Source organism: Chlamydotis macqueenii, chromosome 10 (genome assembly GCF_036417535.1).
Source record: "Chlamydotis macqueenii isolate bChlMac1 chromosome 10, bChlMac1.mat, whole genome shotgun sequence".
Taxonomy (NCBI): domain Eukaryota; kingdom Metazoa; phylum Chordata; class Aves; order Otidiformes; family Otididae; genus Chlamydotis; species Chlamydotis macqueenii.
In genome coordinates this window covers 4,378,002-4,393,906 of record NC_141565.1, presented here as the reverse complement: position 1 = coordinate 4,393,906, position 15,905 = coordinate 4,378,002, and the positions used below count along the sequence as shown (strand labels likewise).

The 15,905-nt window shown below is 64.3% G+C and overlaps 2 protein-coding genes across 2 annotated transcripts; both read right to left on the bottom strand.

Moving 5' to 3' along the window:
* Positions 1-1,012: 1,012 nt before the first annotated feature.
* On the bottom strand, positions 1,013-3,366 carry LOC147599469 (E3 ubiquitin-protein ligase PHF7-like). The gene is made up of 8 exons (XM_086755846.1): positions 3,324-3,366; positions 3,074-3,165; positions 2,883-2,984; positions 2,479-2,603; positions 1,987-2,256; positions 1,681-1,794; positions 1,410-1,528; positions 1,013-1,224 (listed from the first exon to the last, which is right to left on the bottom strand). Exons 1-8 carry the CDS (start codon positions 3,364-3,366, stop codon positions 1,013-1,015), a joined length of 1,077 nt encoding a protein of 358 aa, XP_086611972.1.
* A 2,359-nt stretch (positions 3,367-5,725) lies between these two features.
* LOC147599468 (E3 ubiquitin-protein ligase PHF7-like) lies at positions 5,726-8,079 on the bottom strand. Its single transcript, XM_086755845.1, has 8 exons — positions 8,037-8,079; positions 7,787-7,878; positions 7,596-7,697; positions 7,192-7,316; positions 6,700-6,969; positions 6,394-6,507; positions 6,123-6,241; positions 5,726-5,937 (listed from the first exon to the last, which is right to left on the bottom strand). Exons 1-8 carry the CDS (start codon positions 8,077-8,079, stop codon positions 5,726-5,728), a joined length of 1,077 nt encoding a protein of 358 aa, XP_086611971.1.
* Between the last annotated feature and the right edge of the window lie 7,826 nt (positions 8,080-15,905).

Genomic DNA, 15,905 nt, shown 5'->3' with positions numbered 1-15,905 from the left:
GTCCACCAGACCCAGGGGACACTCGTAGCAGCTTCTCGCAGAAGCTGCCACTCTAGCCCTGCCTCGCTCCACAAAACCCGCACACTTCCCCACTGCTTCTTCCTTGGCAGAAAAGCCCAGCAGGTCTCCCAGGTTGCCCTGCCTTCCTCACAGAGGACGGCTGCTCCCTACTTCAACCAAGCGGCTTCCACACTGTCCTGCTCCCCCTCTCCTGAACTCTGGGCAGTCAATTCCTTAGCAGGTGTTTGCAGCCTCTGTGAAAAAGGAAGCCTCGGTTCCCCCTGCCAGAAGGAAGCCTTCAGCTGGGACAGCAGCCATGGTGCTGGGGAAGAGGGCCCTGGGGAACGGGGAAGGCCCTTTGGCTGCTGGAGAAGCAGAGTCCAGAGAAATGTTGGCATGAGAAATACAGAGGTGACGCTGAACTGAACTGTGAAAGAAAAGCAGCTTTGCCCCGCTTCTCAGCAAGCTAGGCGTGAAGGAGAGGACATTGGTGCTAGCCTTGTCGCAAAGGCCACAAGAGTTGAAGCGTGCGACTGTGGGGGTCGGGGGTCGAGGCGCGAGGGCCGTGGCGGGCGGGCGGGCGCAGCCCACATTGCGGGGAGACGGGCGTCGTTGCCGATGGGGCCAGGCTGGGCCATCCTCCCGGGAGCAGAGACCCCCATTGGGAACTTGCCCTGAGGAAAGGGAGCAGGCTGCGGGGCCAGCGAGGCCCGAAGCACACGGCCGTGGCGCTGGGGAGCTGGGCAAGGGGAGCCCGGAAAGGAGGGCGGTGTGGGGAAGGTGCTGCCAAGCCCCACGGAGAAGACAGCCCCGTGGGCCCAGCCCCTAAGGCTGCCCCTGGAGAAAGGGAGAGGAGGAGGAGGAGGAGAAAACTGACAAAGGAGCCTGGGGTCAGAAATTAACGGGCAACTTTATTGTGGCTGTGAGGGGAATGAGGGTCAGCACTTGGTGCTGGCCCACGGCTGCTCTAATGGCGTCTTCTGGGCCGAGGGTAGGGAGTTGGGGCCCGGTGTCACATGTGGGAGCGGTCCCTCATCTGCCTGGGCCTGGCGCGTCTGGAGCGTCTGCCCCTCGCGAGCGCTGGGGAGCGGCGGGAGGGCCGCGATGGCAGCTGGCTGCCGCTGCTGTGGCTGCTGGTCTGGGCTGCTGGGGAGCCGTGAGGCGGCCCCGATCCGGGCTGGCTGGCAGTGCTGGGGCGGGCGATCTTCGAGCTGGCACCGGGGGCTGTAAGGGGAAGCAGGAAGGTCAAGGGCACGGCTGCTCAGGCCCGGGGCACGATAGGCCCGAGCGGTGCCCCCAGCCCTCCTGGAGCAGACAGCCTCTGCCAAGCCCATCCAGAGCACCCGCTGGCAGACCTGGCCTGGGCCCTCGCCCATAGCCTGGGGCCACCCGGGTGTGTTGTCTCTTACCGGAGCCCAGACCAGCACAGCTGTCGCACTCCCAGCAACGGACTCTATTCCTCAAGCGGGTGCAGCGTCGGTGGGTGCCCTCGGCAGCGCAGGAGCAGCACAGGAGCAGTTGCCAGGGCCTGGGGAAGCAAAGGGGCTCATGGCTGGGAGGACAAAGGGACTGCGGCACAGGATTGTCCGGCACAGCTCCTGTTCTCAGTTGTTCTGATTCGAGCCCTCGGCCAGACAGAGATGCCGGACAGAGCCCCGGGGTGCAGCTCTGGCAACTTACCCCTCTTCCTCTGCCTGCTCCCTGCCTCCTGGGCAGAGGCACTGCCTGGCGTCACAGCGGCTGTGCCTCTCATAGGCTCGAGCGTAGGCATCGTCCTCCATCCACGATGGCCCGCTTTTGGCAAAAGAAGGGGAAAGTGATGAGCCCCTGCTGTCCCTCCTCCAGCCCTGCCCTGCTGGCAACTCCTCCGTGAAGCTGAAGCCCAGACTCAGGGGACAGCGCAGGGCCAGGACTGCTGGGGCAGCCCCTGGCACAGCACAGCGCTTGCACCCTCCTGTCTTGTGAGCTGCGGAGCGAAAAACCAACCTGAAAGGGATTCGGATCCCCATGGTGAGCATTGCCGAGAGGAATCCGTAATCGTTTTGGCAATGCGGACAACAGAAGCAGGGCAAGCCAGCATGGAGAGCCTGTTTCTGGATGCAGCCGCGGTGGAACCAGGCGTGTGTGCACAGTGGGCACACCATGGTGCCGTAGGACAGTGTGTCCTCCACAGGGTCCTGGCAGATGAGGCAGGCGGTGTTCTCCCCCGGAGCCACCTTCACTGCCTGCTGCGGGCGGTGCTCCCAGCAGAAGGACCTGGGGGAAGAGGAGAGGGATGGGCGAGGTGAGAAGGGCTGGGTTCTTCCAGAGAGCAGGGGAGAGGAGATGCGAAGGACCTCCAGAAGCTGCCCGGTTGTGGCTGTGCCTGAGAGCAGCCGCGGAGAAATGTCACTGCGGGATCTTTGGTTGTTTGGCTGGGTCTGGCAGGCAGGAGACTAAAGGCAAGGAGTGTCCCCAGTGAGGGCCGGCTGCCCTTACCTGTAGTCCCCAAACCAATGGGTGACGCATGAGCCCTCGACGGCACAGGGCAGATGGAAAGGACGCTTGCAGCCTGTCTGCGAGCAGGTGATGGTGGCCCCGCTCTCGCCACAGACGAAGCAGCGCTGGGAAGAGCAGAGCAGCCCCCATGAGCGGCAGCCTGAGGGCCTCCACGGGCAGCCCCACAGCTGCGGGCTGGGCGCAGGGGGTGGCCGCTGCTGGCTCACAGCCCCCAGATGCGCCTGGCAGAACAGGCGCCTGTGCTGGAGCCACTGTGGAGCTGCGGGAGCAAGACTTTTGTCCCAGAGCTGCTTGGAAGGGCTGGGATTTCTTTCCTGGGCTCTGGGCTAAGCTCCCGCTAAGCTCTCCTGGCGTAAACCTCCCTGGTGTTGTCAGGTGCTCACCTTCCGCGCTGCCTGCTTGACGGTTCGTTGAATATCTTCAGGGAGAAAGCCCATGAGTCCTACTTCGTCCTCCCCTTCTTGAAAAAGCTCATCGGCACAAAACTGCAGGAGAGCAAAGAGGAGGAGCTGAGGAGGAGCGCGTGGAGGGGACTGCCTGTGGGAAAGCTGGAGGGAGCCCCGCAGGAACTCACCAGGCAAAACTCATGGGCGCAGAGCCGTTGCTTGCGCAGTTTGCGCCCACAGACATCGGGGTCGGCCCCTGCGCGGCGGCACAGCACGCATGCTGGAGGGGAGAGAGCAAATGGCAGCGGGAATGAGCGCCTGTGCGCGGCCGGGGGAAGCGTCCCTGAGGGATTGCCCCCAAGGGCCAGCTCTGTCCCTGCTACGCTGGCCCTGACAACCCCTCTGCCAGGCTACTTTGGAGGGCTCCTTGGCTCTCACCCTGCTCCTTCGCGTCGGGGGCCTTGCGCTTCCGCGTGGACATGGCGCACGTCAACGGTGAGCGTTTGGAGAGTCCCTGTCCCAGCAGCGCTGGGGCGTCTCCTCCAGATGCTCCTGGGCTGGCTCTGAGGGAGAAGGGAGAGGCCCGTGAGCCTGCAGCACAGGCCCAGAGCCCCGAGTTGTGGGGCCCCCCTCCTCCCTCGCAGCCCCGCGCCAGCCCCGTCCCTCCCCTGCTCTCTCCTCACCTCACCAGCTCGCACTGACGCTCGGCCGGAGCCCAGCGTGCCTTCTCGTGGGCTTGGCCCCGCGGGTCACAATGCCCACTGTGACATCAGCACCGCTGGCCTGCGTGCGCCCCAAATATGGGCAGGGACACCCTCAGCCACCTGCCACCCCCCGTGCCTTGGAGACGGGCAAAACCTAAGTGGCTTTGGGCCTGGGCAGCCTGCTGCAGGACGCCCTGCTTTAGGAGGCGCTTGGGCTGAAGGAGCGCAAGAGATGCCCTCCTGCGTGCCTGTCGTCGTTTAGTTGCCCGTGGGACAAAGCTACGCAGTCACTCGCTCACCCTCCCTGCCCCTCAGGGGAATGGGGGAGAGAAAATAGAAGAAAAGGCTCCGAGTTGGAGAGAGGGACAGGGAGAGATCATCCAAGTTACCGGGGGGTTGCGGTCAGTTCCTCACACCTTGTTTGCTGCTGCCCCTTCCTCCTCCAGGGAGGAACTCCTCACATTCCTCCCCTGCTCCAGCAAGGGGTCTCTTCCCTGGGCTGCAGTCCTTCACGAGCTGTTCCAGTGCGGGGCCTTTTCCTCGGGGTGCAGTCCCTCAGGAACCGGCTGCCCCAGCGCAGGCCCTGCACAGGCCACAGCCTCCTTCAGGCTCCCGCCTGCCCCAGCGTGGGGTCCTGCACGGGCTGCAGGGGGATCTCTGCTTCTCCATCTTCTGCAGGGGGATCTCTGCTCCTCCATGGGCTGCGGGGGGATCCCTGCTCCTCCATCTTCTGCAGGGGCACAGCCGGCCTCACCATGCGCTGCACCACGGGCTGCAGGGGATCTCTGCCCGGAGCGACTTCACCTCTCCCTCCTTCTTTGGTGTCCACAGCCATTCCTCTCACAAGCAATTCTTCACAATCAGCTCAGGCAGATGCCTCTCACATTCTCCTCTCTTCTCTGGGCCAGGACAGGCCGAGTTGGGCCGCCTGGCGGGAGGCCAGAGGGTGAGGGCCACAAGGCCCATGAGGCTCACGCCTCCCCCTCTCTGCCCCTGCTGCTGCTTCTTCACTCTTCCTTGGTTTTTTAGTTTCCCCTCCTTAAATACTTTACCTCAGAGGAGTTACAGCTGTTGCCAATTGGCTTGGCCCTGGCCAGGGCTGGGCCCACCCTAGGCCTGGCCAGGTCCACCAGACCCAGGGGACACTCGTAGCAGCTTCTCGCAGAAGCTGCCACTCTAGCCCTGCCTCGCTCCACAAAACCCGCACACTTCCCCACTGCTTCTTCCTTGGCAGAAAAGCCCAGCAGGTCTCCCAGGTTGCCCTGCCTTCCTCACAGAGGACGGCTGCTCCCTACTTCAACCAAGCGGCTTCCACACTGTCCTGCTCCCCCTCTCCTGAACTCTGGGCAGTCAATTCCTTAGCAGGTGTTTGCAGCCTCTGTGAAAAAGGAAGCCTCGGTTCCCCCTGCCAGAAGGAAGCCTTCAGCTGGGACAGCAGCCATGGTGCTGGGGAAGAGGGCCCTGGGGAACGGGGAAGGCCCTTTGGCTGCTGGAGAAGCAGAGTCCAGAGAAATGTTGGCATGAGAAATACAGAGGTGACGCTGAACTGAACTGTGAAAGAAAAGCAGCTTTGCCCCGCTTCTCAGCAAGCTAGGCGTGAAGGAGAGGACATTGGTGCTAGCCTTGTCGCAAAGGCCACAAGAGTTGAAGCGTGCGACTGTGGGGGTCGGGGGTCGAGGCGCGAGGGCCGTGGCGGGCGGGCGGGCGCAGCCCACATTGCGGGGAGACGGGCGTCGTTGCCGATGGGGCCAGGCTGGGCCATCCTCCCGGGAGCAGAGACCCCCATTGGGAACTTGCCCTGAGGAAAGGGAGCAGGCTGCGGGGCCAGCGAGGCCCGAAGCACACGGCCGTGGCGCTGGGGAGCTGGGCAAGGGGAGCCCGGAAAGGAGGGCGGTGTGGGGAAGGTGCTGCCAAGCCCCACGGAGAAGACAGCCCCGTGGGCCCAGCCCCTAAGGCTGCCCCTGGAGAAAGGGAGAGGAGGAGGAGGAGGAGAAAACTGACAAAGGAGCCTGGGGTCAGAAATTAACGGGCAACTTTATTGTGGCTGTGAGGGGAATGAGGGTCAGCACTTGGTGCTGGCCCACGGCTGCTCTAATGGCGTCTTCTGGGCCGAGGGTAGGGAGTTGGGGCCCGGTGTCACATGTGGGAGCGGTCCCTCATCTGCCTGGGCCTGGCGCGTCTGGAGCGTCTGCCCCTCGCGAGCGCTGGGGAGCGGCGGGAGGGCCGCGATGGCAGCTGGCTGCCGCTGCTGTGGCTGCTGGTCTGGGCTGCTGGGGAGCCGTGAGGCGGCCCCGATCCGGGCTGGCTGGCAGTGCTGGGGCGGGCGATCTTCGAGCTGGCACCGGGGGCTGTAAGGGGAAGCAGGAAGGTCAAGGGCACGGCTGCTCAGGCCCGGGGCACGATAGGCCCGAGCGGTGCCCCCAGCCCTCCTGGAGCAGACAGCCTCTGCCAAGCCCATCCAGAGCACCCGCTGCCAGACCTGGCCTGGGCCCTCGCCCATAGCCTGGGGCCACCCGGGTGTGTTGTCTCTTACCGGAGCCCAGACCAGCACAGCTGTCGCACTCCCAGCAACGGACTCTATTCCTCAAGCGGGTGCAGCGTCGGTGGGTGCCCTCGGCAGCGCAGGAGCAGCACAGGAGCAGTTGCCAGGGCCTGGGGAAGCAAAGGGGCTCATGGCTGGGAGGACAAAGGGACTGCGGCACAGGATTGTCCGGCACAGCTCCTGTTCTCAGTTGTTCTGATTCGAGCCCTCGGCCAGACAGAGATGCCGGACAGAGCCCCGGGGTGCAGCTCTGGCAACTTACCCCTCTTCCTCTGCCTGCTCCCTGCCTCCTGGGCAGAGGCACTGCCTGGCGTCACAGCGGCTGTGCCTCTCATAGGCTCGAGCGTAGGCATCGTCCTCCATCCACGATGGCCCGCTTTTGGCAAAAGAAGGGGAAAGTGATGAGCCCCTGCTGTCCCTCCTCCAGCCCTGCCCTGCTGGCAACTCCTCCGTGAAGCTGAAGCCCAGACTCAGGGGACAGCGCAGGGCCAGGACTGCTGGGGCAGCCCCTGGCACAGCACAGCGCTTGCACCCTCCTGTCTTGTGAGCTGCGGAGCGAAAAACCAACCTGAAAGGGATTCGGATCCCCATGGTGAGCATTGCCGAGAGGAATCCGTAATCGTTTTGGCAATGCGGACAACAGAAGCAGGGCAAGCCAGCATGGAGAGCCTGTTTCTGGATGCAGCCGCGGTGGAACCAGGCGTGTGTGCACAGTGGGCACACCATGGTGCCGTAGGACAGTGTGTCCTCCACAGGGTCCTGGCAGATGAGGCAGGCGGTGTTCTCCCCCGGAGCCACCTTCACTGCCTGCTGCGGGCGGTGCTCCCAGCAGAAGGACCTGGGGGAAGAGGAGAGGGATGGGCGAGGTGAGAAGGGCTGGGTTCTTCCAGAGAGCAGGGGAGAGGAGATGCGAAGGACCTCCAGAAGCTGCCCGGTTGTGGCTGTGCCTGAGAGCAGCCACGGAGAAATGTCACTGCGGGATCTTTGGTTGTTTGGCTGGGTCTGGCAGGCAGGAGACTGGAGGCAAGGAGTGTCCCCAGTGAGGGCCGGCTGCCCTTACCTGTAGTCCCCAAACCAATGGGTGACGCATGAGCCCTCGACGGCACAGGGCAGATGGAAAGGACGCTTGCAGCCTGTCTGCGAGCAGGTGATGGTGGCCCCGCTCTCGCCACAGACGAAGCAGCGCTGGGAAGAGCAGAGCAGCCCCCATGAGCGGCAGCCTGAGGGCCTCCACGGGCAGCCCCACAGCTGCGGGCTGGGCGCAGGGGGTGGCCGCTGCTGGCTCACAGCCCCCAGATGCGCCTGGCAGAACAGGCGCCTGTGCTGGAGCCACTGTGGAGCTGCGGGAGCAAGACTTTTGTCCCAGAGCTGCTTGGAAGGGCTGGGATTTCTTTCCTGGGCTCTGGGCTAAGCTCCCGCTAAGCTCTCCTGGCGTAAACCTCCCTGGTGTTGTCAGGTGCTCACCTTCCGCGCTGCCTGCTTGACGGTTCGTTGAATATCTTCAGGGAGAAAGCCCATGAGTCCTACTTCGTCCTCCCCTTCTTGAAAAAGCTCATCGGCACAAAACTGCAGGAGAGCAAAGAGGAGGAGCTGAGGAGGAGCGCGTGGAGGGGACTGCCTGTGGGAAAGCTAGAGGGAGCCCCGCAGGAACTCACCAGGCAAAACTCATGGGCGCAGAGCCGTTGCTTGCGCAGTTTGCGCCCACAGACATCGGGGTCGGCCCCTGCGCAGCGGCACAGCACGCATGCTGGAGGGGAGAGAGCAAATGGCAGCGGGAATGAGCGCCTGTGCGCGGCCGGGGGAAGCGTCCCTGAGGGATTGCCCCCAAGGGCCAGCTCTGTCCCTGCTACGCTGGCCCTGACAACCCCTCTGCCAGGCTACTTTGGAGGGCTCCTTGGCTCTCACCCTGCTCCTTCGCGTCGGGGGCCTTGCGCTTCCGCGTGGACATGGCGCACGTCAACGGTGAGCGTTTGGAGAGTCCCTGTCCCAGCAGCGCTGGGGCGTCTCCTCCAGATGCTCCTGGGCTGGCTCTGAGGGAGAAGGGAGAGGCCCGTGAGCCTGCAGCACAGGCCCAGAGCCCCGAGTTGTGGGGCCCCCCTCCTCCCTCGCAGCCCCGCGCCAGCCCCGTCCCTCCCCTGCTCTCTCCTCACCTCACCAGCTCGCACTGACGCTCGGCCGGAGCCCAGCGTGCCTTCTCGTGGGCTTGGCCCCGCGGGTCACAATGCCCACTGTGACATCAGCACCGCTGGCCTGCGTGCGCCCCAAATATGGGCAGGGACACCCTCGGCCACCTGCCACCCCCCGTGCCTTGGAGACGGGCAAAACCTAAGTGGCTTTGGGCCTGGGCAGCCTGCTGCAGGACGCCCTGCTTTAGGAGGCGCTTGGGCTGAAGGAGCGCAAGAGATGCCCTCCTGCGTGCCTGTCGTCGTTTAGTTGCCCGTGGGACAAAGCTACGCAGTCACTCGCTCACCCTCCCTGCCCCTCAGGGGAATGGGGGAGAGAAAATAGAAGAAAAGGCTCCGAGTTGGAGAGAGGGACAGGGAGAGATCATCCAAGTTACCGGGGGGTTGCGGTCAGTTCCTCACACCTTGTTTGCTGCTGCCCCTTCCTCCTCCAGGGAGGAACTCCTCACATTCCTCCCCTGCTCCAGCAAGGGGTCTCTTCCCTGGGCTGCAGTCCTTCACGAGCTGTTCCAGCGCGGGGCCTTTTCCTCGGGGTGCAGTCCCTCAGGAACCGGCTGCCCCAGCGCAGGCCCTGCACAGGCCACAGCCTCCTTCAGGCTCCCGCCTGCCCCAGCGTGGGGTCCTGCACGGGCTGCAGGGGGATCTCTGCTTCTCCATCTTCTGCAGGGGGATCTCTGCTCCTCCATGGGCTGCGGGGGGATCCCTGCTCCTCCATCTTCTGCAGGGGCACAGCCGGCCTCACCATGCGCTGCACCACGGGCTGCAGGGGATCTCTGCCCGGAGCGACTTCACCTCTCCCTCCTTCTTCACTGCCTTTGGTGTCCACAGCCATTCCTCTCACAAGCAATTCTTCACAATCAGCTCAGGCAGATGCCTCTCACATTCTCCTCTCTTCTCTGGGCCAGGACAGGCCGAGTTGGGCCGCCTGGCGGGAGGCCAGAGGGTGAGGGCCACAAGGCCCATGAGGCTCACGCCTCCCCCTCTCTGCCCCTGCTGCTGCTTCTTCACTCTTCCTTGGTTTTTTAGTTTCCCCTCCTTAAATACTTTACCTCAGAGGAGTTACAGCTGTTGCCAATTGGCTTGGCCCTGGCCAGGGCTGGGCTCACCCTAGGCCTGGCCAGGTCCACCAGACCCAGGGGACACTCGTAGCAGCTTCTCGCAGAAGCTGCCACTCTAGCCCTGCCTCGCTCCACAAAACCCGCACACTTCCCCACTGCTTCTTCCTTGGCAGAAAAGCCCAGCAGGTCTCCCAGGTTGCCCTGCCTTCCTCACAGAGGACGGCTGCTCCCTACTTCAACCAAGCGGCTTCCACACTGTCCTGCTCCCCCTCTCCTGAACTCTGGGCAGTCAATTCCTTAGCAGGTGTTTGCAGCCTCTGTGAAAAAGGAAGCCTCGGTTCCCCCTGCCAGAAGGAAGCCTTCAGCTGGGACAGCAGCCATGGTGCTGGGGAAGAGGGCCCTGGGGAACGGGGAAGGCCCTTTGGCTGCTGGAGAAGCAGAGTCCAGAGAAATGTTGGCATGAGAAATACAGAGGTGACGCTGAACTGAACTGTGAAAGAAAAGCAGCTTTGCCCCGCTTCTCAGCAAGCTAGGCGTGAAGGAGAGGACATTGGTGCTAGCCTTGTCGCAAAGGCCACAAGAGTTGAAGCGTGCGACTGTGGGGGTCGGGGGTCGAGGCGCGAGGGCCGTGGCGGGCGGGCGGGCGCAGCCCACATTGCGGGGAGACGGGCGTCGTTGCCGATGGGGCCAGGCTGGGCCATCCTCCCGGGAGCAGAGACCCCCATTGAGAACTTGCCCTGAGGAAAGGGAGCAGGCTGTGGGGCCAGCGAGGCCCGAAGCACACGGCCGTGGCGCTGGGGAGCTGGGCAAGGGGAGCCCGGAAAGGAGGGCGGTGTGGGGAAGGTGCTGCCAAGCCCCAGGGAGAAGACAGCCCCGTGGGCCCAGCCCCTAAGGCTGCCCCTGGAGAAAGGGAGAGGAAAAAGCTGACAAAGGAGGCTGGGGTCAGAAGTTAACGGGCAACTTTATTGTGGCTGTGAGGGGAATGAGGGTCAGCACTTGGTGCTGGCCCACGGCTGCTCTAACGGCGTCTTCTGCGCCGAGGGTAGGGAGTTGGGGCCCGACGTCGTGAGCCGGAACGGTCTCCCATCCGCATGGGCCCAGCAGAGCTGGACCGTGCGCCCCTTGCGAGCGCTGGGGAGCGGCGGGAGGGCCGCGATGGCAGCTGGCTGCCGCTGCTGTGGCTGCTGGTCTGGGCTGCTGGGGAGCCGTGAGGCGGCCCCGATCTGGGCTGGCTGGCAGTGCTGGGGCGGGCGATCTTCGAGCTGGCACCGGGGGCTGTAAGGGGAAGCAGGAAGGTCAAGAGCACGGCTGCTCAGGCCCGGGGCACGATAGGCCCGAGCGGTGCCCCCAGCCCTCCTGGAGCAGACAGCCTCTGCCAAGCCCACCCAGAGCACCCGCTGGCAGACCTGGCCTGGGCCCTCGCCCATAGCCTGGGGCCACCCGGGTGTGTTGTCTCTTACCGGAGCCCAGACCAGCACAGCTGTCGCACTCCCAGCAACGGACTCTATTCCTCAAGCGGGTGCAGCGTCGGTGGGTGCCCTCGGCAGCGCAGGAGCAGCGTCGGTGGGTGCCCTCGGCAGCGCAGGAGCAGCACACGAGCAGTTGCCAGGGCCTGGGGAAGCAAAGGGGCTCATGGCTGGGAGGACAAAGGGACTGCGGCACAGGATTGTCCGGCACAGCTCCTGTTCTCAGTTGTTCTGATTCGAGCCCTCGGCCAGACAGAGATGCCGGACAGAGCCCCGGGGTGCAGCTCTGGCAACTTACCCCTCTTCCTCTGCCTGCTCCCTGCCTCCTGGGCAGAGGCACTGCCTGGCGTCACAGCGGCTGTGCCTCTCATAGGCTCGAGCGTAGGCATCGTCCTCCATCCACGATGGCCCGCTTTTGGCAAAAGAAGGGGAAAGTGATGAGCCCCTGCTGTCCCTCCTCCAGCCCTGCCCTACTGGCAACTCCTCCGTGAAGCTGAAGCCCAGACTCAGGGGACAGCGCAGGGCCAGGACTGCTGGGGCAGCCCCTGGCACAGCACAGCGCTTGCACCCTCCTGTCTTGTGAGCTGCGGAGCGAAAAACCAACCTGAAAGGGATTCGGATCCCCATGGTGAGCATTGCCGAGAGGAATCCGTAATCGTTTTGGCAATGCGGACAACAGAAGCAGGGCAAGCCAGCATGGAGAGCCTGTTTCTGGATGCAGCCGCGGTGGAACCAGGCGTGTGTGCACAGTGGGCACACCATGGTGCCGTAGGACAGTGTGTCCTCCACAGGGTCCTGGCAGATGAGGCAGGCGGTGTTCTCCCCCGGAGCCACATTCACTGCCTGCTGCGGGCGGTGCTCCCAGCAGAAGGACCTGGGGGGAAGAGGAGTGGGATGGGCGAGGTGAGAAGGGCTGGGTTCTTCCAGAGAGCAGGGGAGAGGAGATGCGAAGGACCTCCAGAAGCTGCCCGGTTGTGGCTGTGCCTGAGAGCAGCCGCGGAGAAATGTCACTGCGGGATCTTTGGTTGTTTGGCTGGGACTGGCAGGCAGGAGACTGAAGGCAAGGAGTGTCCCCAGTGAGGGCCGGCTGCCCTTACCTGTAGTCCCCAAACCAATGGGTGACGCATGAGCCCTCGACGGCACAGGGCAGATGGAAAGGACGCTTGCAGCCTGTCTGCGAGCAGGTGATGGTGGCCCCGCTCTCGCCACAGACGAAGCAGCGCTGGGAAGAGCAGAGCAGCCCCCATGAGCGGCAGCCTGAGGGCCTCCACGGGCAGCCCCACAGCTGCGGGCTGGGCGCAGGGGGTGGCCGCTGCTGGTTCACAGCCCCCAGATGCGCCTGGCAGAGCAGGCGCCTGTGCTGGAGCCACTGTGGAGCTGCGGGAGCAAGACTTTTGTCCCAGAGCTGCTTGGAAGGGCTGGGATTTCTTTCCTGGGCTCTGGGCTAAGCTCCCTCTAAGCTCTCCTGGCGTAAACCTCCCTGGTGTTGTCAGGTGCTCACCTTCCGCGCTGCCTGCTTGACGGTTCGTTGAATATCTTCAGGGAGAAAGCCCATGAGTCCTACTTCGTCCTCCCCTTCTTGAAAAAGCTCATCGGCACAAAACTGCAGGAGAGCAAAGAGGAGGAGCTGAGGAGGAGCGCGTGGAGGGGACTGCCTGTGGGAAAGCTGGAGGGAGCCCCGCAGGAACTCACCAGGCAAAACTCATGGGCGCAGAGCCGTTGCTTGCGCAGTTTGCGCCCACAGACATCGGGGTCGGCCCCTGCGCGGCGGCACAGCACGCATGCTGGAGGGGAGAGAGCAAATGGCAGCGGGAATGAGCGCCTGTGCGCGGCCGGGGGAAGCGTCCCTGAGGGATTGCCCCCAAGGGCCAGCTCTGTCCCTGCTACGCTGGCCCTGACAACCCCTCTGCCAGGCTACTTTGGAGGGCTCCTTGGCTCTCACCCTGCTCCTTCGCGTCGGGGGCCTTGCGCTCCCGTGTGGACATGGCGCACGTCAACAGTGAGCGTTTGGAGAGTCCCTGTCCCAGCAGCGCTGGGGCGTCTCCTCCAGATGCTCCTGGGCTGGCTCTGAGGGAGAAGGGAGAGGCCCGTGAGCCTGCAGCACAGGCCCAGAGCCCCGAGTTGTGGGGCCCCCCTCCTCCCTCGCAGCCCCGCGCCAGCCCCGTCCCTCCCCTGCTCTCTCCTCACCTCACCAGCTCGCACTGACGCTCGGCCGGAGCCCAGCGTGCCTTCTCGTGGGCTTGGCCCCGCGGGTCACAATGCCCACTGTGACATCAGCACCGCTGGCCTGCGTGCGCCCCAAATATGGGCAGGGACACCCTCGGCCACCTGCCACCCCCCGTGCCTTGGAGACGGGCAAAACCTAAGTGGCTTTGGGCCTGGGCAGCCTGCTGCAGGACGCCCTGCTTTAGGAGGCGCTTGGGCTGAAGGAGCGCAAGAGATGCCCTCCTGCGTGCCTGTCGTCGTTTAGTTGCCCGTGGGACAAAGCTACGCAGTCACTCGCTCACCCTCCCTGCCCCTCAGGGGAATGGGGGAGAGAAAATAGAAGAAAAGGCTCCGAGTTGGAGAGAGGGACAGGGAGAGATCATCCAAGTTACCGGGGGGTTGCGGTCAGTTCCTCACACCTTGTTTGCTGCTGCCCCTTCCTCCTCCAGGGAGGAACTCCTCACATTCCTCCCCTGCTCCAGCAAGGGGTCTCTTCCCTGGGCTGCAGTCCTTCACGAGCTGTTCCAGCGCGGGGCCTTTTCCTCGGGGTGCAGTCCCTCAGGAACCGGCTGCCCCAGCGCAGGCCCTGCACAGGCCACAGCCTCCTTCAGGCTCCCGCCTGCCCCAGCGTGGGGTCCTGCACGGGCTGCAGGGGGATCTCTGCTTCTCCATCTTCTGCAGGGGTATCTCTGCTCCTCCGTGGGCTGCGGGGGGATCCCTGCTCCTCCATCTTCTGCAGGGGCACAGCCGGCCTCACCATGCGCTGCACCACGGGCTGCAGGGGATCTCTGCCCGGAGCGACTTCACCTCTCCCTCCTTCTTCACTGCCTTTGGTGTCCACAGCCATTCCTCTCACAAGCAATTCTTCACAATCAGCTCAGGCAGATGCCTCTCACATTCTCCTCTCTTCTCTGGGCCAGGACAGGCCGAGTTGGGCCGCCTGGCGGGAGGCCAGAGGGTGAGGGCCACAAGGCCCATGAGGCTCACGCCTCCCCCTCTCTGCCCCTGCTGCTGCTTCTTCACTCTTCCTTGGTTTTTTAGTTTCCCCTCCTTAAATACTTTACCTCAGAGGAGTTACAGCTGTTGCCAATTGGCTTGGCCCTGGCCAGGGCTGGGCCCACCCTAGGCCTGGCCAGGTCCACCAGACCCAGGGGACACTCGTAGCAGCTTCTCGCAGAAGCTGCCACTCTAGCCCTGCCTCGCTCCACAAAACCCGCACACTTCCCCACTGCTTCTTCCTTGGCAGAAAAGCCCAGCAGGTCTCCCAGGTTGCCCTGCCTTCCTCACAGAGGACGGCTGCTCCCTACTTCAACCAAGCGGCTTCCACACTGTCCTGCTCCCCCTCTCCTGAACTCTGGGCAGTCAATTCCTTAGCAGGTGTTTGCAGCCTCTGTGAAAAAGGAAGCCTCGGTTCCCCCTGCCAGAAGGAAGCCTTCAGCTGGGACAGCAGCCATGGTGCTGGGGAAGAGGGCCCTGGGGAACGGGGAAGGCCCTTTGGCTGCTGGAGAAGCAGAGTCCAGAGAAATGTTGGCATGAGAAATACAGAGGTGACGCTGAACTGAACTGTGAAAGAAAAGCAGCTTTGCCCCGCTTCTCAGCAAGCTAGGCGTGAAGGAGAGGACATTGGTGCTAGCCTTGTCGCAAAGGCCACAAGAGTTGAAGCGTGCGACTGTGGGGGTCGGGGGTCGAGGCGCGAGGGCCGTGGCGGGCGGGCGGGCGCAGCCCACATTGCGGGGAGACGGGCGTCGTTGCCGATGGGGCCAGGCTGGGCCATCCTCCCGGGAGCAGAGACCCCCATTGGGAACTTGCCCTGAGGAAAGGGAGCAGGCTGTGGGGCCAGCGAGGCCCGAAGCACACGGCCGTGGCGCTGGGGAGCTGGGCAAGGGGAGCCCGGAAAGGAGGGCGGTGTGGGGAAGGTGCTGCCAAGCCCCAGGGAGAAGACAGCCCCGTGGGCCCAGCCCCTAAGGCTGCCCCTGGAGAAAGAGAGAGGAGAAAGCTGACAAAGGAGGCTGGGGTCAGAAGTTAACGGGCAACTTTATTGTGGCTGTGAGGGGAATGAGGGTCAGCACTTGGTGCTGGCCCACGGCTGCTCTAACGACGTCTTCTGCGCCGAGGGTAGGGAGTTGGGGCCCGACGTCGTGAGCCGGAGCGGTCTCCCATCCGCATGGGCCCAGCAGAGCTGGACCGTGCGCCCCTTGCGAGCGCTGGGGAGCGGCGGGAGGGCCGCGATGGCAGCTGGCTGCCGCTGCTGTGGCTGCTGGTCTGGGCTGCTGGGGAGCCGTGAGGCGGCCCCGATCCGGGCTGGCTGGCAGTGCTGGGGCGGGCGATCTTCGAGCTGGCACCGGGGGCTGTAAGGGGAAGCAGGAAGGTCAAGAGCACGGCTGCTCAGGCCCGGGGCAGGATAGGCCCGAGCGGTGCCCCCAGCCCTCCTGGAGCAGACAGCCTCTGCCAAGCCCACCCAGAGCACCCGCTGGCAGACCTGGCCTGGGCCCTCGCCCATAGCCTGGGGCCACCCGGGTGTGTTGTCTCTTACCGGAGCCCAGACCAGCACAGCTGTCGCACTCCCAGCAACGGACTCTATTCCTCAAGCGGGTGCAGCGTCGGTGGGTGCCCTCGGCAGCGCAGGAGCAGTGTCGGTGGGTGCCCTCGGCAGCGCAGGAGCAGCACACGAGCAGTTGCCAGGGCCTGGGGAAGCAAAGGGGCTCATGGCTGGGAGGACAAAGGGACTGCGGCACAGGATTGTCCTGCACAGCTCCTGTTCTCAGTTGTTCTGATTCGAGCCCTCGGCCAGACAGAGATGCCGGACAGAGCCCCGGGGTGCAGCTCTGGCAACTTACCCCTCTTCCTCTGCCTGCTCCCTGC